At 34.7% G+C, this 22,837-nt stretch overlaps 1 protein-coding gene across 1 annotated transcript in view; it reads left to right on the forward strand.

Annotated features, from left to right (window-relative positions):
* Window positions 1-296: 296 nt before the first annotated feature.
* PTPRQ (protein tyrosine phosphatase, receptor type Q) overlaps window positions 297-22,837 on the forward strand; it is a 116,567-nt gene continuing 94,026 nt past the window's right edge. The window contains exons 1-12 of the mRNA XM_017804252.1: window positions 297-352; window positions 3,986-4,148; window positions 5,778-6,038; window positions 7,692-7,852; window positions 8,824-8,935; window positions 9,605-9,831; window positions 11,633-11,702; window positions 13,740-13,939; window positions 15,358-15,607; window positions 18,061-18,189; window positions 19,203-19,349; window positions 20,863-21,035. Of these exons, the coding sequence (XP_017659741.1) occupies window positions 344-352; window positions 3,986-4,148; window positions 5,778-6,038; window positions 7,692-7,852; window positions 8,824-8,935; window positions 9,605-9,831; window positions 11,633-11,702; window positions 13,740-13,939; window positions 15,358-15,607; window positions 18,061-18,189; window positions 19,203-19,349; window positions 20,863-21,035 (1,902 nt within the window). The 5' untranslated portion in view covers window positions 297-343. The remainder of the gene's footprint in view (window positions 353-3,985; window positions 4,149-5,777; window positions 6,039-7,691; window positions 7,853-8,823; window positions 8,936-9,604; window positions 9,832-11,632; window positions 11,703-13,739; window positions 13,940-15,357; window positions 15,608-18,060; window positions 18,190-19,202; window positions 19,350-20,862; window positions 21,036-22,837) is intronic.

Below are 22,837 nucleotides of genomic sequence, written 5' to 3' on the forward strand. Positions count from 1 at the left end.
GCCAGTAACTGAATCAGCAGTAGTATTAGGACGATAAAATTTTCCATAAAAATTTACAAACTTTTATTTTATTTCTCATTCTATCGCTAATATGTGGAGACAATTTTCATTTATTTGAAGGTCTTCTTAAGTGCAAAATGAAATCTATTACTATGTGGAACTATAAAATAATGAATTACAGTAGTGTATTCTGCAAATGCCAATTTTCTTAAAAGTAATATAGATAATTTTAAATTTAAATTTTGCATTCTCAGATCCTGGTCCACCATCAGATTTACAGGTGTTTGGACAAGAAGAAAATACAGTCTACCTTTCTTGGAAACTACCAAGAGGAGGATTTGATATGTTTCAGGTGAGATAAGGATGGGAAGAAACCAATGTAATTTTTTTTTGGTAATTTCTCAATGAAGTTATCATTCTGCACGTACTGCAAACCCAGCAATAAACATTTGCCTGTATAACCCTTGGAAGTATGAGAGGGAATACTGCTATGGGGAAAGGCCAGCTAAATACATACTTCCTATTGCATAACAATTAAAAAAAAAGAATATTCTAAAATTATGCTTTTCATAGCTTTCAAAAATTGATTTTTCAGCTAGTGTGCAATAAAAAAGATTACAGATCAAGGGTTGAATGCAACTGCAATGTAATCTTTTTTCCTTAGCTTTCCAAATTTGTAATACAAATTCATTTAATTACAGTGAAAGATAAAAAATACATTCCATATAGAAGAATCTAAATGTTTTGTTTAGAAAGTTACAGAATAAAACTTTTTTTTTAATACAGCAATTTATTAAACAAAACTGGAAACATTTGATACCGCCCATACCCTCCTGGCCTTGGGCATTAAGAAGTTTAGGGATTTGGTTATATGTAAATAAAACTAGTTACTATTCCTGACTTTGTTCAATCATTTATACTTTAGAATTTTTTATGCCCTGTTTAAAAAAGTATTAGAAATAGCTAGTACTTCCCTGTTCACCATACCCATACTTTTCATTTTATAAACTTCAATTTTCTCAATTGTCTTTTAAGCAGCATTCTTTTATGGAAGATGTTCTACACCTCTTATTATCTTTTTCTTTAGTTTTTCTAAGCCTTTGATATCCTTCTTGAGATTGGTTGTTCACATAGGTGTGGGTACACAGTGGAGTAATCAGATGATTAATAGTGTTTTCTGTTTTGCTCCCTATTTCTTTCGTAGGCAATAGCATGCTGTCTACCTTTCTGACTACTGTCAGACTATTTTTAAAACTTCTTCTGTGAACACTTCAGTTCAAGACTACTCAATTTGACTGAAAATTCGTAGTTCATTAATAATGATTCTGTGTGGGAACATCCTTACCATTGAAACAAATAGTTCAGTTACTATTTCTCAGACGCCTTGTCTACACTGAGTGTTCACTTTGTATTTTGGTCTTCTAGTGGTCTCTCCAACATCCAGAAAAGCTCATTGTGTGTTTAAATCACTGGTTTTATAAGTTATTACATCCTTTTCAATTTTCTTTTCAGTCTCCTTTGGCCCACTAACCTGTTTCTGCTCTGCCTTGCTTCCTTGTGCTTCTTAAGTTAGCTTGCATAAATTATATAAGCGTATAGACTTTATTTTTCTTGTATAGACAAGGTCTGCAGTTTTTAATGATATCATTCTCAAAGTAATACTTTTTACTGTTCAAATGGTTTTACTCTTTCTGCATTCCCTCTACAAAGTTCTGAGTCATATTATGTGTCAAAGTTGCATTTCAATGTTTTTTTATACCATGACACTTTTGGACACTTTTCTTTTAATTTGCTTGATCATTGTTCAGTAGCTCTCCTTTTATAATTAAATTTCACTACACTGGAATTTTAATTTTTTTCTCACAAAGAAGCATATATAACAGCGTGGCTCTTCAGCATTTGCAGTTTGAATCATATCACTTGCAAAAAAATCTAGAGTTATTTTGCTTCTCTCACTTCTCTTTCAGAAAAAATCCACTATGACATCTAAATACTTCGTACATGGATCATATTTCACTATGGCATGCAACCAGTCTCCCTTTTGTATCCTGGCTTTTGCAATCTGTCTTGTATCATCCTTTGCATTTTGCAGCTACTGTGTCAGCACAATAATGTGGTCAATAAAACTTTGTGATAGTGTAGTGTTGTTTTAAACATGTCATTTGAATCAATATAGATTTAGAGATATAATCTTGTACAGTTAACTTACTAGTCTAGGATATTTTTTAGTATACAATGAGACAAAGTACTTTCCTTAAAAGGTCTACACGGTTTATACTCTAGTACTACAGTGTTCAATTATTTTACTCCCTCTCTCCCATGACTTCAATTATATCCTTACCTAAACCTTGAAATCTAAGTATCCTTAGGATAGTTCCTTGATATTTCTTCTCTCTTCATTAGTGTAAAGTTGCATTGATCTGAATGGATAAGAGTAGCCAGTTAACCTCTCAACACTGTTTGCTGATGTAACCTGGCATATTTTTACAAATTTTAAAATTAAATTCAATTATCTTGTTCCTGTTTTGAACCTGTTCAGATACTCTTTTGAATGTGGTCATGCTATTTTTACCATCCTGTGGAAAATAATTGTCATCTGTAATATTGATCTTTATGGCATGGTATTATTGCTCAGGATCTCATAGAGCAAGCAGCCAGTCACATTAGACAGTGCTTTGTTTGCATAAATGAGCTTATCTTTAAATCTTTAATGAGAAAGGCTTCCGTAGACTGGTTGCTTAGTAAGGTGCACCTGCATAAAAGGGATCATTTTACTAATCATTTAAAATTAATTATCTCTGATCAGCAACTCTCTATGCAATATATTGTAGTTTGTAGAGCGAAGAGTTCACAAAAGGTACTTTCCTAACTTGTTTATACTAGATGTAAATCTTTAATCTATAGCTTTGCTTCTAGCATCTTGCAGTGCTGTAATTCTAATAAGGTGATGACAGTTTCCAAGATTTAGTTTGCATGAATAGGCACCATGCTGGTAAAATATACAGGGGGGAAGTTGATTGTTCTTCCATAAATGAATAGCAGCTAAACAAAAATGCTTTCAGGTCACTGCCATGTGTATAATATCCCCCTTCTGTTGGAGGAAATAACATGTGTCAGGACAGGACTTGCTGATGTAGGCAATTGCAAACCTTGATCTCTTAGTATCAACAGCCATGCCTGAGAAACCCATGTGTGCATGTTGGAGATGCTTGTCTAGTGCCCTCCTCTGAAGGGCAGGCACAATCTGCGTCTTGTCTTTACCTAGTGCATCTATGAAGCAGTCTGCAGTTTTCTATTCCCCATAAAGGACTATCACAGGAATTTTTTTAGTCACCTTAGAGTTGTCTGGGAGGTCAGAAGGAATCCTCACAGCCTCTAGGAGTTAAGTGCTCAAATTTCAATTACTTGGTATCTCCAGCACTTTTATTCTCTGCAGTGGCTGTAAACAAAAGAATTTTCAAGGCATAACAGTGAACAGAGTTGAGTGAATGATTCCTTGGGTTTCTTTTTAGAATCTCAGCTCTGAAGAGTGCACGGGTGGAATTTTTGGTTGAATGGTTTTGGGTGGGGTCTTTTTGGTCTTTTTTTTCCCTTTATTTGGTTTGGGTTTTTTGTTTTGTTGGCTTTTTTTTGCCAGAAAGGTACAGAGTTAGTTAACTGTACAGTTCATCAGTACAGCTGTGTGACTGAGCAGAGTATACTTTATTATCCTTCCTCCAAGAGCCAAAACCTGTAAGCCATGACTTAACTTTGATTCCTACATCTACTTTCAAAATCATTGCTTTCACCACTGTCTGTTCACTGGGCTGTTAATGAATCTTAGAGTAATTGTGGATCAACCTTGTGGAACATAATACAAAGCTTCTTGATTTTTTTTGTCTTTAAAATATGGAAAATATTCTAAGTATTTTTATATTTACAGGTAGTTGCAATCTCTTTTATGAAGTTAAATGGTCTAATATAAGAAATTCTTTTTCTTCAATAGCTTTCATATTGTCCAATGAATAATGAAAAGCTGATTATCAGAACTATTTATGACAGCAGAGCTGTAGTGCAAAATCTGGCTCCTGGGACAGAATACATTTTTCATTTAAGGACAGTTAAAGGCTTGGATTCCTCTGTGGCTGTGGAGAAAAAAGTCATCACAAGTAAGAAAATACCTTATGTCGTTTTGAAAACCAGTAAATATTCAGAGACATTTAAATCATTGTTTGTAAGTGACTGAAAAGGGTCACGCATTTCAAAATGAAACTTTATCTTTGGGAGGCAAGTTCTGCTTCTTCTTTAGATACTTGTTTAAACAGGACCCTTGCACATAACACACTGGATTCAAGCTGAGGAGTGTAGACATAGCTGAAGATAGCTCTTTGAAAAACAAGGTGAACCCAAAATCCTTTCAGCTCTAACAGAGCCAGAATAGCTTCCTATACTTTGAGAAACACCTTGAATTTTGTTTACAATTGTTTCTGCATCTCTTAAATTCTTGCAAGCCCATAGTCTCAGATTGCAGGATTGTTCCTGTACAAGGCCACAGAATGCTTAATATAGTAAGAGAAATTGTGTTTCAGATAGCTTAACAAGGTCCAGAAACCAGTATCTTGCACTCATTTTCTGTCTCTGAGCAAGCATGTTTTCCAATACTCCTGTGATGCAACATAAAAAGAGGGAAATTTTTTTTGGAAGAGTTTTGAAGAAAGAGATTTATATAAAATTCTGACTTGTCAAAGGGGATAAAAAGCAGCTAATTGTAATCAGAAAATAAATCAACTCCCACATTTATGTACATGCACATCGTAGACCTCCTCCCTTTTTCAGTGGATTTTCTATGGCTTGTTTGGGCTGTAACTCCTTAACTGAGTTAATAGTCAAGGGGGCTCTGTTTAGTTATTCAAAGATGAATGAATCTCTAAAAAGAAGCCCCAGATCTAGTTCTGCAGATTCTTGATAATGAAAAGTGAAGCACAATAATCATTATCATGGTCCTAAACATGATTTTTATCCTCAAGTAAATATTTTCAAGAGAATTGTGGATGAGTACAATGTATGGCTAAATTATGGAGAGTTTGCTATATAATTTTAGTGGTAAATCTTTAGGATTTTCTTTCATGTCGAATAATAAGAACATGTTAATTAATATTTTTTTGGGAAAGTTTCAAGCAAGATAAATTGATAATTTAGATGATTCACTTTTTAGGAGGAATGGAAACATTTTTCTTTCCTAACTGCAGCTGTGTTGCGGAGGTTAATGGAGGTGTTATTTGTAAATTATCTGCAATTTTAGGAATCTTAATATAATCAAAAGGATTATTTAAAAAGGAAAAAAGCAGTAATCACTGAGACTATGCTATTTACTGTGTTCCTAAGTGAACAGATGAACAGTTTTCCAAAATTATATGGCCTATGATGTATTTTAGAAAACTTTAAACTGAATAAAATCTCTACTTCTGCTTAAAAAGTGTTCCCATTCTCATTCTGTTTTACCAGTGAGCAGTGTTAGTGTTCTTACAGAAGATCTGATAAATTTGGAATTTTCTTCTGTAAATTACATAATACACACAGGAGATACATTCCCAGGTTTTACTCTGTGCAGCATTATGGCACTGTTTCCTACATAGCCATACAAACATAGTTCTAAAATTTGTATCAATATTTCACAATGCTATGAACTCTCAATTAGTTTAAATAAAAAATATCTATTTTTAAAAACTAGTGTTTTCTTATGTTTTAGGGACTAGTGATTAAATTTTTCGTTATTAATCTGAATAATTTTTATGTAGAACCTGCTGGGATATGTGGTCTGACATTAAAAATGGTAAATAGTTCATCTGCAACTGTAATGTGGAATCCAACCAAGACAAACTTCACTTCTTATAAAGCATCTTTATCAAACAACACCTTTATAAAAACGTTAAGGATTCCAGGAACACTGACTGACTTCACTGTTATGGACTTGACTGCTGGTGGCATTTACAACTTCACACTGCAAAGAGTGAAAGGAAATACTGAAGGAGCTTCTTCTTTCATTGAATTTGTAACAGGTCTGTACGGTTTCTTGCTTTCTCTTTGCCAATGAATGGTAGCTGCCACTAACAATTCATGTTTAGCTTTTTACATCTCACTTCATAGCATAACACTGAAATTTCAGGAGATCTTGCATGTAATAGTTTGCTGTCATTCTGGACATACATTACTTATACCCTATCCAACCTGCATGTAGAGATACACTACCAGAAACATAATGTCTTTAGCTATGTTGCATTTCTTTTGGCCAATTTCAGGTCTTATCCTGCAAGGAGTTACACATGAGCTGTGTTTTATCTTACTTCATTTCAGTAGGATTTTGCAGTGAGTGAAGTTAAATAGGTTTAGAAATGTTTGTAGAGTTAAGGCTTTAGATTGTAAGATACACTCTGAGATTAATCCTGGGTTGTATAAAAAGACCTCTAAAAGCATAAAGTCCAGCTTTAAAGGAAGCTGAGATCCATGGAAATAGTAGCACTGATGATAGCAGCAGGACTTAAAATTTATAGGTATATACTAAAAGGAAGAAACTATGCTCTCAGTTAAACTTGTCCACCTCCACTATTATTCTTATATTTTTTGTTCTGTTAGTGTTAAAATAAAGCAACGAGTTAAAAATGAAAATGAGACAATACAGACTGAATATAACATCTAAAGTTAATATTTGTATATTTTAATGTTTTAGATTATTTTATGGCAGAACTGGAGTAATCTGTTTGAAACAATTCTGCAACTTTGAATAGTCAGTGCAAAGAGTTTGTGAAAGGTATATAATCTAAGCAGATTTAGAGCAATTAAAAAAGGAGTGGAGCTCTTTCAGGGTGGAAACAATATGATATTCAGACTGCGCAGTACGATACTAATGTGTAAACAGTGTTAGAAGATTTAGTCTGAATTCTGGAGAGCCATATTAGTAAAGCAGACAGAGAACTGAGTGCAAGGGTAGTGGTGAATTTGAAATGTGGCAAATAGCATCACTGACTGGGCTTGCTCTGAGAGATAAGCATAGGGAAAGCTGTTAGTTGTGCATATGTTCCAGAGTAGAAAGGAGGAAGATACACAAGGCTACATTTTAATGGTCTATTGAAGAACTTAATATTTGATTCATTATTAGGTTTAGAGTGGATGATTCATATTTAAAGGTGCATTTAAAGGCAGATGAAAATGAGATAGTGTGACAGGAGCAGGTGGGAACTTGACTTTAATAAAAGGAACAGACTACCCAAATTTTGGGGACTTAACTCACTAGAGTTCATGGAATTACTAGGATTACAAATACATGAAATGTATAAAAGAGTTAAGAACCTGCTAGCAGCAGAACAAGCACCAGCTATATGTTGAATTTCAACAGCAACTCTACTTATGTCAGTAGTAGTAGTGCTGACTTTAAGGCTGAGGGCAGCAGAAACACCAGGACTGTTCAGCAGTGTTAACTGACCACTGGGCAGAGATCCTTGAGCTTGCTCTCTGGGAATGGAGATTTCCACACAGTGTACTTGGGAGCCTATCAGCCAAGTCTCAGAGCTAGTATAGCAACTGTAGTACCCAGACTAATTAGCAATTATCCTTCATGTAGCAAGTAAACTCTTCTTGGATGCTTGGATTTAGTCGTAACTACTAATATATTTTTTAAGGGTGTTAATGTCTTTTATTCCAAAATTCTCTTTCAGAACCTGCAAAACCAGAAGGACTTAGATTCTTCAATGTTTCATCATATTTTTTTTCACTGTATTGGAGACTACCATATGGACTTGTAGACAGATTTCATGTGGATCTTATTCCTGATCATGCTTCTGTTGTTATCCTAGATCTTGGAGTTAGGAAGTATCAAGTATGTGCTTTTATTACAGGACTTGCATGGCCAGCTTTTCCTTATGCACTGTGCTGGTGAGAAATTGAAGCTTTCCCCCTTAGCTGTTTAATGCAAATATGAATATGAAAGTGTTAATGAAAAATTGGTGAGAGCAAATTTCAGCAACCAGAGTTTGTTACTTAACAACAAGTAGTGAATTTACTTTTTTTTTAAAGTCTACTAGAAGGATACAGCCAGTCATCCAAGGGTTCATGAATAGTTTAACAAGGGAAGGGCAGAGCTATTGAGTAATACAGACTCATTAATTGTGCACTTGCCAGGAAGATCTGCGCTTAAATCATTAATGCAGGCAACACTTCACTGCTAAACCATCAAAAAGATATAGGAGCACTTTTTGATTCTGCGGTCTGGAAATTATAATAGTATTAACAGAAATAATGGTTGTTCTGGATATTTTGCTTCTTTTTTTCATTGGAACTGCAAAGATACAGGTATTTTATATAGCGGCTTGCTAAAAAAAATTAATTATGTTGATTTCAAAGGATGGGCTAGCTTAAGGGTCAAAAACTTGTTTTTCAGGTTGCTTTTTTGTTCATTCTTTCCAAGAGGAATTTTATAATGCCTCATCTTTACTTTGATAATGATAACACAGAAAAACCTGTATAGATAGATTGATAAGTGATTCTCTGATAAAATTAATAGTTAATTTTGTTGTTCTTTAATATTGAATGTTATACTTATCTTAGGGAGGGTAGTTAAATAAGATAGCAAAATACTGTAGTATAGCTAACAGATGTAACCTACTATCTTTTACTGTTGGAAGTTCTGTTATATCTCTAAAAACTTATTAACAGATCTCTTTCAGTAATGAAATGATTACATTTTTCTGTGATTTTTTTTTCTGTTTTGTTTTCTGTTTTTTGTTTGTTTGTTTTTTCATTTTTATGTTTCTTGGTAGAAGACTTAAATAAATCTATGTCCTATTTCAGGCTGATTTTTCTAATACTATTCCTGGAACAACATACAATGTTACAGTTTCTGCAGTTTCTTCTTCACTTTATAGTTCACCTGCAAGTAGAACAGTGACAACAAATGTGACAAGTGAGTTAAAAATGACTGATGAAATTTCGTTGATTTTTTTTAAACTATACTTTTTTGTGTTATTATATGCACAGTAGTATCTAAGAAATTACAATCAGTTTTGAACAGTGATTAAAATCTTTCATCTTCTTTAACTATTTAAAAATACATTGAATCTGATCTGTTCTATGAGAGCATGAGAATTTTCAAGCTTTTGAAAAATTTGTTATTGTGTTATGTATTAATATCCATACCCCAATTTATATGTATAGTGGCACATACAGAAATGTTCAGAGACATTTAAAAAAAAGTAGCCATATCAGATGTGTTTTTTAAGACAGTGAATTTGCTTTTGACATGTTTCATGGAAAAGAACTTTAATTAAGAATGCTGGAATATGTCAAATATCAAATTGTCATTAAAGTGTGTTTTTAAGACAAAGATCTTGAGCATTACATTTTTTACATTCTTACAGAAGAATAGTTCCAATGCTCCAAAATTCATTTAATCATTTTTGTAATAGGACTCTAGCCAGAAAAAAAGTTTTTTATTCAAAAGTACATCAGTTTTCGGTAGTTTTATGAGTTTATGCTGACTGATGATTTAATTTCTCTATAGAATCTGTGAATCTGTCTCCACTATTAGGAAAATTAATTAACAACTGGTTTATATGTCTATGGGTTTTTTTAGATCCTGGACCCCCTGTGTACCTTGCAGGTGAAAGAGTGGGCTCTGCTGGGATTCTGCTGTCATGGAATACACCACTGCATCCAAATGGCAGAATTCTCTCCTATATTGTTAAATATAAAGAAGTCTGCCCATGGAGGCAAACAGCTTATACACAGGTCACAACAAAGCCAGATAGTTTGGAAGTTCTTCTCACCAATCTTAATCCTGGAACAACTTATGAAATTATGGTAAAAGCTTTACAAATGACTCTTAGTATTTTGAATTCTGATTAATTGTAAACTGTGTAAGTTTATAGTAGGTCCCTATAGAGTTTTCAGAGGGACATTGCTAATAAATTGTTGCCATATTACAAAATACACTAGTCAGGTATTTGTTTACAGTAATGTTTTTGAATGTACTTAAAAATATTTCCAAGCAAAATTGTACTGAAATGTAGTTTCTTCTATTGATATTCTTATTGAAATATGGCATTATGTGCTAAAATATGAAAAACAAAGGGTAGAATTTTCAGAAACATCTAAATCCATCCTCATCTTCATTGAGTTTTAATCTTTCAAATGACTGGTGCACTTTGGATATTACACGTAGATTTCTAAATCATCTCAGCCAGATCCAGAAAAGCAGGTCTTCTATGTATGGAACTTGTTTACATCGAGATTAGGCACTCCTGATCCATCTCTGAACTCTTCAACAATACATGACTTCAAGTGGACAGAAATTAACTGCTATTCTCTTGGCAGTAGTTGCCAAGCTCCTAAAGTGGGGGCAGTATCCAATTCATACTTTACTGTACAAGTAGGTAGGGTTGGCTATAATCATGAGGTGTGTGTGCATGAGGGGCATGTTTGTATGGCTTAGGAAGGAGCTAGCCAGTGACACAGATTCTCCTTTACATCCTAGATGTAAAGAATACCCTACCTTGTATTTCTTTGCTGTGTTTTTCTGCTAGGGCTTAGTCCTTTTGTTTAAGCAGCTTTACAGTCTTTGAAAAATGCACTGTTTAGTGCTGAGAAGTGATTAGAACAAGTTTCCCTGTCTGACCTGTGGGCTCCCTCTGCTTTTTTTTCCCCTTCCTGTGTGCTGTCTGTCACTTCTATAGTGATCCACACTTAGTTTTGCACATCTGCCCCTTCTCACCCTGTGTTCCCCAAGATCTGTGCTGTCAGGTCCCTCAGTGCCACTGCCATACCTTTGTTGCTTGACGTTGGCAGGAGGGAATGACCCTGGAGAAAGCTGGAGAGCTTTTCACTTTGCTTCTTCTTTCACACACCTCTCAACAACACTCTTGGAATTTTGCTCATGTTTTACCTTTTGTTGTCTCTTTCATTTATCAAAATAAGAAGTTAGACTTCATTCCTCTTTATTTGTAAGTAATGCATGCTTATGACCCATCACTGCATCAAGTTGTCACTCAGTCCTGTATTGTGGAGCGAACAGCATTGTTGTTTTGTTTATCTTCACAAAATCTCAATGTAGTGCCCTTCTGAGCACTACATTGAGCACTGAAGCACATCTACCGTAAAGTGCATCCACAGTTCCCTGACATATTGTCTTTCCACAAAAAGACGTTTTCCTTGGGTTTCTTCTCTGAGGGAGGTTGACCTGCTCTTGCTATTCTTCAGGAGACAGAGAAATAAAAGAGAACATATATTCCTTTTTACTCTTTTAACTCATAGTAAGTAAAATAGGGTTGTGAAAGCTGGTTTAAGTGAATTATGTTAAGGAACAAGAGTGTTACTGATGTTATTCCTGTGGTTGAGTGCCATAAAATAGGGACTCAGCACTTCTGATGAAAATCACACGTGATTTCCTCCATTTCTTATGCTGTTTCCTACTTTCTTCCTTTTATTTTTCTACATTTATATATTGAATATAAATGTAAACAGTGCAACTAGAAAAGGCATGTTCATTTGTATATTTACAGTTTAAAAGCTAGAAGTTGAATCCCTGTGTATCCTTGAGATTTTCAGATTCCTGAAACTATATATTCTATAGATTCTCTAATATGAATTCTTTTTTTTTCTGTAGGTTGCTGCTGAGAACAGTGCTGGTATTGGAGTATTTAGTGATCTTTTCCTTTTTCAGACTGCAGAAAGTGGTAATTTTAATAAAGCTGCTAGTTATTTTAATTAAATCTGCTCTAATTTGTTCAAATAAACTATCCATGGCAAAATTCATACTTCAAAAAATTCTAATGCATTTAGAACAAAATCATAATTTTTTTCTTATTCTCTCACTCAGTGGCAAAGATTTATTTTGTTCTATCTGCTAATAACAGCATTTAAGGTGTGCACATATGGGTGTCTCTTGTATGCAAGGTCTGTTTCTGTTAGACTTTTCCTATGCCAGTTTCTAGGTAGGCTGCTTCCAGAAAGTAAGGTCACAGGAGAGCAGAGCTACGTATTAAGTGGACCCATCTGTTGTTGCCTGCAACAGTACCAGGAGATAGATTTTTTTGTGGGATCAGCTCTGGCATTGCCTACTTAAATCAATCTTTATTGGTTTAGTGCTGGGTTCTAAGAAGCCTTGCACAGAAACTATTGTACTAAATTTTTATGTCTTAATTCTGAAAAAAAAATCTGAAATGAAAATAAAAATTAGAGGGTTTTTTAAGATTAAAAAAACATAGTTTGAGTTTGCATAATCTTGCTCGTGCTCCAGGAGCACTTGTGCCTTGGCTGAAGAGCTGGCACCAGTCCAATTACATCAGGATGAACCAGTCTCAGTGGAATATAGAATTCATGCTGCCATGGCAGTGACTGTCCCTCTGTGTTTAGGCTGCTTTCTGTTTCTATGCAAGCTACAGAGTGAGATATCTCAATTAATGTCAGAAAATCATTGCTTTGCATGAGATTTCTAAGATAATGTAATAATATATGAAACCAAATATGAGAAGGAGTAGTAAACTTGCCACATGGAGCTATGAAAAATTATTATTCTTCACTATTCTAAGTACATTATTGCTGGTGGAAAACCATATTTCTGTGAGCTTTATGATTTATTCATCTTTGACAGAGGACAACACATTTTCCATATGAGAACATAAGCTTTTTACTTTTTGATGCATTTCTGACTACATTGTTATTAAGGCTAAAATCACTCATTATAAATGTAATTGTAAGGTTTCTTCAAATTCTAGGTGAGTTATGTGTCACTGATATTACATTTGTACTTTTACCTTCTTAACCTTTTTTTTGTTTTAACTCTTGCTTTGATGGCTAAAGAAAGCCAAACGTCTTGATTAACATGCAGATGTGCAGTTTGAAGTAAGAAAGTTAGCCAGAAAATAAAATTATTTAAATTTAAAGGCTGTGGTCTGGGAAAGGGGAAAAGAGATGAAAGGTCTGGAAAAGACTTACCAGGACTAAAAGCCCTGAATGGGAAGCTTGAAGGAGCTGTCTTAATTCACCCGTGGAAGATCTGCAATTGTGGAATGCTGTTTTTTTTAAAATAGTGTAAAAAGCTAACCCTTTTCTCTGTAATATCAAGGCTACCTATTACCGGACTTGCTGCAGACTGTGCTACATGTAGGCAGGACTAAGAGAGAGGGACTACTCTAATTTGCAGGGAAGTCCAGATAGCATGTAAACTCTCATTTAGATGCTGCATATCATTATTTTGTGCTATGATTAATACAGATACTCTGACAAAAGGCCACAGAAACTGTCACTGATACAAAGAACACCATTTCTGCAGTAATAGTGAATAGTCTGTTTAAAGTGAGTTATTTAAAGCTACCATAAATCTATATGCAGCTGAAAAGATGACACAGGTAAAGAGAAATAAAATGCCCAGTGTTGTCAGATGCTCTTAAACAAACAAAAATGGACAAAATTTTGCTACTTTTGGAATAGTAGGTGACTTTCTTCTAGAAAGAATATTTTTAAGCTGACCAAACCAATTACTATATTATTATGAGACTGAAATAGTTATATTTCTTACTTAAACTATATAGAGAAAGAGCTGGTTGTATATCAGCTGCTTTACATGTGTTTGTGAATGACTGTTATCTATTTGCTCCAGGGTTTGGAAACTAGAAATGGCATTACCAAAAAAAAAAAAAAGAGGAATTTTCTTTTTTTCAATGCTGAGAAGAAAAGTTTATCTTACTGCTTTTGTTTGTTTTGTTTTCAAGCTCCAGGTAAAGTAGTGAATCTTACAGTTGAAGCCTTAAATTCTTCAGCTGTAAATCTGATCTGGTTTCTACCTCGGCAACCAAATGGAAAGATAACTAGTTTCAAGATTAGTGTGAAACACGCAAGAAGTGGAATTGTAGTGAAAGATGTCTTGGTTAAAGTAGAGGACCTTCTATCTGGGAGGTTGCCAGAATGTAATGTAAGTGCTATAAACCTTTTAAACTAGAAATAGACTTATCCCACAGAATATAGTTTTACATTGAATATGGTTATACATTTGAATTTTGAGACATAAAAAGTAGAGAGGCTTGCTTTTCAGAACAATTACAAATACCTTACAAACTTAGACCCAAGGCAGGATATAATGGTTGAAGAAAAATAATTCTGTTCAAAATCATTTAAACGGAATGCTTTTCCTTGAAAAGCTCGGTTTAATCAAAGTAAAAATGTTAAGAAAGGTTAAATTTGGTATCCATTTAACAAAAAATCGCAAAATAGATCATTTTTGTTCAGCTTTCAATTTTTAATTTTTTTGTTTGTTTATTTTATAGGATATTCAGTTAGAAAAAAAAACAAGAACTCAAGGAATTTTTTTTGTCAGTTAAGACATAGAGTAATATTAATGTCCTATTTTTTATGTAGCATGATAATGGTTTTTGTATTTCGAAAATATGCTTTATTCTATGGCATTTCAATATTTTTGAAATACTTCTCATATCAAAATGAAAAGATGCATGATTATCAGAGTGATTTTCAAAAATACATTTGTAGTCTAAGTTGTTCTTAAAATAAGCATTCATTGAAAATTTTCTGAATTTTGACTATTCATTGCATTCAGACCTGTAACCACTGTATACCTTTCAGAATTTCTTGAGGAAAGTTCTCTTTTCTAACATTTATTCTCCTTTTCCTTCTTACTCTGAGGACAGTGTTGCAACTACTCAAACTTTTTTCCTTTTTTCTTTTTTTTCCCCTCCAATTTTTTAGGCTTAATATTTTAATGAAAAATGTAGATGAATGAAAAAGTATGATAACTTTGGTTTCAGATTTTATTTGGAAAATCATCTTAGGCATTGCAAAGGTTCCTGACACCAGGCTGATTTAATTCAGCACTGAGAAGGCAGACTGCCACCTACTGAATCATAAGTATTGGTTACCATAATGTTTAACAGTTTTCCAGAGTTGTCTCCTGGCAGTATGTACTAAGAAATTCTTGTCTGGTTTTGTCCATGACATATGGATATATGTATTCTATATATGTATATATACATACATATATAGAACATGTATGTGATGTAAAAGGACCTCACTACAGAACTTTTTTTCAAGAGGGAGACTGAACACTGAAAATGGAATCTGGGAATAATTAAATGAATCCTAGAGAGATGCTTCTGTTCAGTCACATATAGGATCTTTTTAAATAAGACAGGAAACTATAATACTGTCACTAACAGATGTACCAGCACTGTCAATCTAAATTTGGAAATGGAGTGTAAAAAGGAGAACCAATTCAAGCTAATATTTTTTCAAAGGTGGTCTGCCTTTTTTTGATCTACATATATTTACAATTATAGGTTATAGATACAGCTTATCATGTTTCATATTTTGTCTTTATAGGATAAGAGTGAATCATTTCTGTGGAGTACTACCACTCCTTCAACTACTTTTGGGAAATCCACAATTCCTTCACAGACTACAGTTACACCAAATACAGAGGCACCAAGTCAGATGAGCTCTGTTTGGAATGAACCGATTAGCTTTGTTATAACTAACCTCAGGCCATATACCACCTATCTTTTTGAAGTTTCTGCAGTTACCACTGAAGCAGGCTACATCGACAGCGCAATTGTCCGGACACCAGAATCAGGTAAATACTGCTTTCAAATGGAAATAAAGTTCTCAGATTTAGGTAAAAACTTCAAAATATCAATTTGAATTTTTGTTGCAAAATACTTCAGTCTGAATCTGTCTTTATCTGTATCATGCTTTTGTATTTACATGATTACTTAATTTTACCCGATGGAATCAACTGATAATGTATGTAACAATGTATCTATTAATATACAGTGAGTGAGAGTTCAGTTATTATTAGGAGTCAAAGGTACCAAAGATATGATCAGGACAGATCAAATTTTATGAAAAACTGAAGGTAATTTAAGAACTGCAATTAATAGTACAATGGAAGGAGAATTAAAAATAAAGATGGAGGGAAAAGGTGTCAGTCATAGTATTCAAAAAGTATGTGTATTGTGTACATAGCAATGCTCTTAAAGCTTCTTTGCCTTTGTAGAGAAACAAGCAGTATAAAGAAAACTTCTGTCATGTGGTTCCCAATCTGGACCTATTGCAGAAATTTGTTCAGTAATGAAGAAATCTTTAAGCACCAGGTGAAGTTGATTTTGGATTACTTGCAATGCACTGAGAAGTTAGAATTGGAAACAAAGGTCCAGGAGAAGGAGTTTTATAATGGCTTAGGTAGTGGACAGCACTGTTAGTAGAGCTATACCATAAAGGCATTCTAGAAGAATCATTCTGACTCTCTGTTTGCTAATACATCATTCTTTTGCTTAACTCGAGTTGATATTACTCAATTGCCTTTTTACATACAATATTCATAGCACTGTTCAGATGAAAAAAAATTTTATTCCCTTCTAAAGCAGTTAATTTGCATTGCTTTGATAGAATCAGAATAGCCTTAGTTTGCTGCTCTGTTCAGGTTAATGAAATTTTGGACAGTTTCTCTTCTAATGATATCAGGGTTAATTTCCAGTATTTATTTCACCCTCTTAACATCCTAGGATAGATGCACTGGTAGTAAGAAAACCCTGGAAAGTGATGAAAAGCTTACGGAATGGGATTTAGTTTCACCACATGCATAGAAATTGTCAACTGTTTGAAAGATAAGGCTTTCTCTCCTTGCATAGAGCCAGGGTCTGTGAGAAGGGAGGTGGGCTTACTGGTCAGTGTGAGTGTGCACAGGGCCAAAGGCACAGTCGGTCCTTCTGATCCCAGTCTCAATAAGTCCTTCCTCTTAGCGGCACACTGGTACACCCAAGCTTGTTGGTGCTCCATGCTGAAAATTATTTCTGTTTCCTCCTGCTAGAACTTTCTGAGCCATGCTTCAGCTCTCCTGTGTTTCTGACAAAAAGATGATATTTTTCTTGCTTTGGTTTTTGGAAAGGAGGCTACTTCTTTAAAGTGTTTTAAAATGCTAGATTTTTTTTTAAAAGTCTGCTTGGAAATACTCCCTTTGCCAGGATGGCTGTCAATTGGAGGACACTTTTACAAAGAGAAAAAGATTAAAACTTGGGAAAAATAGTGGACTTCTGAGATGATGCTTCAGAAACATGTGCAGTTTTAACTTATGCAATTTGCAAAACTAAGAATGATTAAGTAGTCACTACTGACTAATCTATAGCATACATTTTAGAAATGACAGGATATTTAATTTCTTTCATTTGTACAACAGTTTTCACAGAAGACAATAGTACTTTATAATAGCAGTATATTAGTTAACTTGTGTATTTGTTTACAGCATCAGTTATTGTCTCCATATTGGCTTAGATATCAGACATGACTCATCAAGACTGATTTTCATAGAAATTTATGTCAAACATTTTCCGTAAGTTTACTTCTGTATGCAGCATTTTTGAAAACTGGGTTTGATTTCACTCTATGTGGATGTAAACAATTCCATCTCCTTTAATTGGATTCTGATTTTAATATCAATAATAATCTCTCATTACTTTATAACTACAGTAAGGGGTACTTTAGAGAGAGTAGGGGTTGCATCCTATAATCACTTGATTGTTGGGTTCATTTAATTTGCACAAACAGAGTCATGAAAATGGAAAATTACTCATGTATGAAATGTTTTAACAAACTTCATTGGTTACAGGTTTAGCTTTCAGGATAGTAATATATATCATTAGAGCTGCAAGAAATCTTCGATATGAAGTATTGTCTGTGTGAAAAATGAACATATTCAAGGAAGGAAAACTTACCTGATGTGAGCCCTGTATTACTGAGCCTCACAATCATATTTGAGCATCTTCTGTATGTAATCTATAGCATGGTAAAATCCATGCTAAACTTGGTAGAATCCCTGCCATCTTTGTCTCTTAACGACTATTCACATACTACCAGCTCTCTTGATACCTTTTCTGAGCATTACCTTAAAAGAAAAATTTAGTAATTTTAATGACATATACTTTTCCCTTCAGAATATTTTATGTTTAAAATGAATTGTCTGATATGTGGTTTTGGAAATCCTAATATAAATTATTTTATGTTCAAAGACTTTTTCCAATATTGTTTAAGTTCCAGAAGACCCACCACAAAATTTTGCCAAGAGCAACGTTACAGCAAAGTCTTTCTCAGTAATGTGGGAACCCCCAGCCATTGTAACAGGAAAGTTTAGTTACAGAGTTGAGCTGTATGGACCATCTGGTAAGTCAGAGCTGATGTTACCATTTCTTTTTCTTTTTTTGTGATTGTTTCCTTACACTTGTATTCTTACTGTGCCTGTCAATCAAAAATGAATATTTGAAAGCAGTGCTATGTATCCTTTTTACTATTAGATGTTTCAATAGTTTTTAGATTACTTTTAAGGGAAAAGTCCATCGTGAAGAGTATAAAATTAAAGTCATATTAGATATTCTTAAGAATGGAGAAAAACAATTTTTCCTCAGTCTTTCAGGGCTAAGGTTGCAGCTGAATTACTGTGCTTATACATCCAAATCCTCCAATCAGGAGGTCTGGAGACACACTATCTATAACGCTACCGCTTCTTTTGAGAACGCAAGCGGGATCATTCTTGAGGAGAAAAGACAATGCAGAAAGAACCATGTCCTGTCAATACCACCTAAGGAGTCCTTCTGCTGCGCATTTGCAACTGGTCTTGTCTATCTTGCACTGGCCGTTTTAGCCACCAGCGCGCTTGTAGCAAGTGTGGGTAGAGCCCTTCCCAAATCTTCATTAGTGAAGCCCAGCCATGACATCCAAAGAATTCTCTATCTTACCTTTGCTCTTTTCTCTTTCTGTTAAAGATTTCTAGAGGATTTTCATTCTCGTGCAGTATGCAATCAAATGTTTGAGTCTGTTTTGATGTTTTTGGAATTTTTTTGAAATATATGCATAGAGAAATTATAGAACTGCCTGTAGTTAAGTAATAAGTTTATGAACTGTATTCTAATGTTTTTATGACACCACACAGAAAAAGCAGTAGAAATTATATTTTTTAAAAAAATCCCTTCCTCTTAAAACCCACATCTTCTTGAAGTGGCTTGTTGGTTAATTGGTTTGTTAGTTTTTTTCCCCATACATTCAGTATTATTCCACTGACGTTTGTTCAAAATTAGCTTTTCCCCAAAGAAATTTGGCTTTTCATCGTTCATCATCCTGAAAAGTAGTCCTGGACAGTTTTTATTTTTGAGCTAGAATCTCTTCATTTTTAATTCCAGGTCATATTCTGGATAACAGCACAAAAGACCATAAGTTTGTATTTAGTAACCTTGTGCCGTTTACAACATACGATGTGTACGTCGGTGCTGAAACAAGTGCTGGGGTGGGGCCAAAGACTAACCTTACAGTTTTCACTCCTCCAGATGGTAAGTAATCATAGAGAAGCAAAATATATGGACTGAGTGTACATGACAAAGGGTTTCAGTTTTCCCTTCAGAGCCTTTCTCTGGTTTTGTTCGGTTCACACACTGTCACTACATTTATCTGCCTCTCAGAGATTGTGCAAGACATGAATTCTCTTTCTGAATGAAGATGGTTATTTTTAGATACGGTAATTAAGTTGCAGGCCCCCCCTCTTCCCCGTTAGATGGCAGCAAGTGGAAACGAAAAACAGCGCAGGATTTCCCACGGCTGTTCAGCCCTAATGTTTCTGATGAAACCTCTGGTTTGACTAATTCTCACCAAATCAAAGGCTCCATACCAGGGTGAACACCCTGGAACTTACCAGGGAACTTAGCTTTGAGGCAGACCCAACATCGAGGTCTTGTCCTGGTGCAGTCAAATGGTTGGTTCTGCCTGTGAACACTCTACTCTGTGGTTTAGAAGTTTTGGCTCCCAATAGTCAAGTCACCGCATTAGAGTGCTGCATAGAAATGCAGTTTTATCTTAGATGTATGTGAGATTGTGCAGGATTTTTTGTCAGCATCTGAGGATGCAAACAGAAAAAACCAAGATTCAGTGTGTGATGGGCAGTTTCAAGATAGTTATTTCTGTCTTATGTTTATGCCACACAACACAAATTTAGAATATCTCTCAATCAGTGATTTCTGGCAATGTTTGTTGTCAAGGTATAACACTGGGAGGAACACCTATCCTTATTTATTTTATTATTTCCTGAAGTAGCTGCTTTTGGCAGCTCTCAGAGACAATTTCCAGAGGTAGCATGCCTGAGTACAGTCCTCCTCATCTTGTGTCAAAATGCGCTGTCAAAAGCCAAAGGAAATTTTGGTGGGTTTGATATTTCTTTTAGTGTAACATATAATTTCCTATCTTAATGCCGAATCTACAAATCCTCATTATGCAAGTAATTTCAAGATTGTGTTTTACTGAAGTGTATGAAATCTGAATATCATTCTATTGAATAGAAATGTATTTTGTCTCTGGAAGTCCTATGGAAAGTACAGTATCATTAAGACTAAATAGTTAATGAAGAAATCAAACCAAAACCTGTTATAAAAGAGAAATGAACTAGATGTTTTACGTTAATTTTTTTCAAGCTGTTTACTTGTATGGTTTTAATAATTTTAAAACTAACCTTTCATTTTCAAATATACTTCAGATTCCATATAGGAAGACAGCAAAGATCTGCTTGATTCCAATACACTGACTTCAGCAGAGCCATCCTGATTTACATCATCTTAGTGTCTGACCATATGCATACATATATCATATATGTTAAAAAAACCCATGCATATTTTTAGAACTGTAACTTGTTTGCTAAGAAAATATGTGAAGTAACTCTCTACCTGCACAGGATCAACTCAAAAGTAAAGGATGTGAAATTTGACTAGATGCCTGTTGTGCCTTGCATGCAGGACTGAAAAAGCTTGTAATAACCACAGGTGTTTAATCAAATCAATTTTCTTCTTTAATATTTAGTCCCAGGTGCTGTATCAGATTTACACTTAGCAGAAGTGGAAGCCACATATATAAAAATCGTTTGGAGGAAGCCACGACAACCAAATGGAATCATTACCCAGTACAGAGTTAAAGTACATGTGCAGAAAACACTCATGACTCTGGAAAACATTATTCTTGGAGATAAAAATACGGTATTCTTTTTTTTAACATGGATTTTTTTTTTGTTAGATTAAATTTGCTCTCTGCCTTATCTGATAGTTATAGAATGTGGAATTAGCCACCACAGATGAGTTGTTAAGGCTTTTAAAAGCCACCTTCCTTATTCCACTCTCTCTGACTGGGTTTCAAAAAGATTCTCATAATGCTCTCACCATAACATGAAAAAAAAATAATTCTGGCAGAATCATCCAGACTGTCTTAGCTACTGAAGGCAGGAAGCCATAGCCTACAGTCTTGTCCTTCTGAGTCCTTGAGTTCTTTTCTGCATAGGGTGACCTAACTGTAAGAGTTAGGTGCCTAGATTGATATACAACCTGTAAGAGTTGCCTAGACTGATACACATATTTATGTGCCTAGATTGATACACAGCCACTCAGCAAAACCTCTAGAAGATGTGGGTGTGAATCCTGTGCAGAAGTGAATTCAGCAGAAGTGTCACAAGTGTTCTACTAACAAGGCAGACACACCTAGACTTTCTGCCTCCATTTGCATCCTTAAATTTACATGTGTGATACTACATGCTGAACTCCATGCTGTGGTTGCTTACTAAGGATATCTGCATGCATCTATGGAGACTCACGCTGTCAATCAGTCCAGCTTCTGGATTTTGAGTGCTGATGTGCTTTACAGTCTTAGAGGAGAAGCTCTGAGTACACAGCACAGAAGCGCAGACTCCTAGTAAACATTCAGCTCAGGATTGAGTTCTTTCTGAGGTAGGGCTTTTTGGTTTGAATTTTCAGTATAGGTGGCCAAAGTTTGCATAATTCCTTTTTTTATTTCAGACAATGATGTCTTTCACTGGATCTGAATCGGAATCTAAGTTTTTGATGTAGAGCTCAATGAAGGAGTTCACTTTCAAGTTGAATGATATACATTATATAGAGCCCTGGAGGCAAACATTAAGTAAAGAGTAAGGGGAAAAAAAAATTGGGATAAGGATCCATTCATTAAACCAGACAGGCGTCCTTGGAAAATTAAGTATGTAACTTTATAATTAAAGATTGTATCATAGTACAGACACAGAAAAATTAGAATTGTCTGCACAGAAATATTTCAATGATGGAATTTCCTAGTTTCTGAGTTCTTAGTATAGCATCATTGCTGCTTTATTATAGTTTATTGAATTTTCTAGTTAAAAAAGCAAATAATAATAAATCTTTCTTTATTTAGAACCCCATTGACCAAATCTTAGAGCATCTATGGGATTTGAACTGTCAGATCCACAGTGCTAATTATACTCAATAACTAGTAGCAATAAAATGTTGTCTTATATGTGGAAAACACTTATAAGCAAAAAGTATCTCAATGTGAGTTACTACTTTGCTATAAAAAGCTGGTGAAGATGAGTCATATGTTGCTTTTACCTCTTGATACTTAGGTGAGATTGATGCTGTATCTCTGCCTGTGGCTAATGCACCCCTAGTTAAAGGAGTAAAAAAGCTGCTTTGCCATCTCTCCACCCAGAGTCCATAGGGAAAGGACTAATGCGTATTAGTTACGTCACTGTAAAACCATCTCTTTCTGGCTATGAGGTGGCTCATATATGTGAGTGGGGAGTGCTCCAGATGGCAGCAGAACAATTTAGGGACACTGGAGTCCTGGATTTGGTCCCAGATTCTGAAGGGATAATGATTTGGTGCTTACACACCATTTTACACACCTATGTTCCAGACTCTCTCTTTTCTATTATGCTTTAGTTTATCCTCTCCTTTCTGTTCTTGATCCCCTTATATCTGCTGCCATCCCTTTCCAACATTGGTTCCCTGTCCCTTCT

Source organism: Lepidothrix coronata, unplaced genomic scaffold (genome assembly GCF_001604755.1).
Source record: "Lepidothrix coronata isolate B3197 unplaced genomic scaffold, Lepidothrix_coronata-1.0 Scaffold9, whole genome shotgun sequence".
NCBI lineage: Eukaryota > Metazoa > Chordata > Aves > Passeriformes > Pipridae > Lepidothrix > Lepidothrix coronata.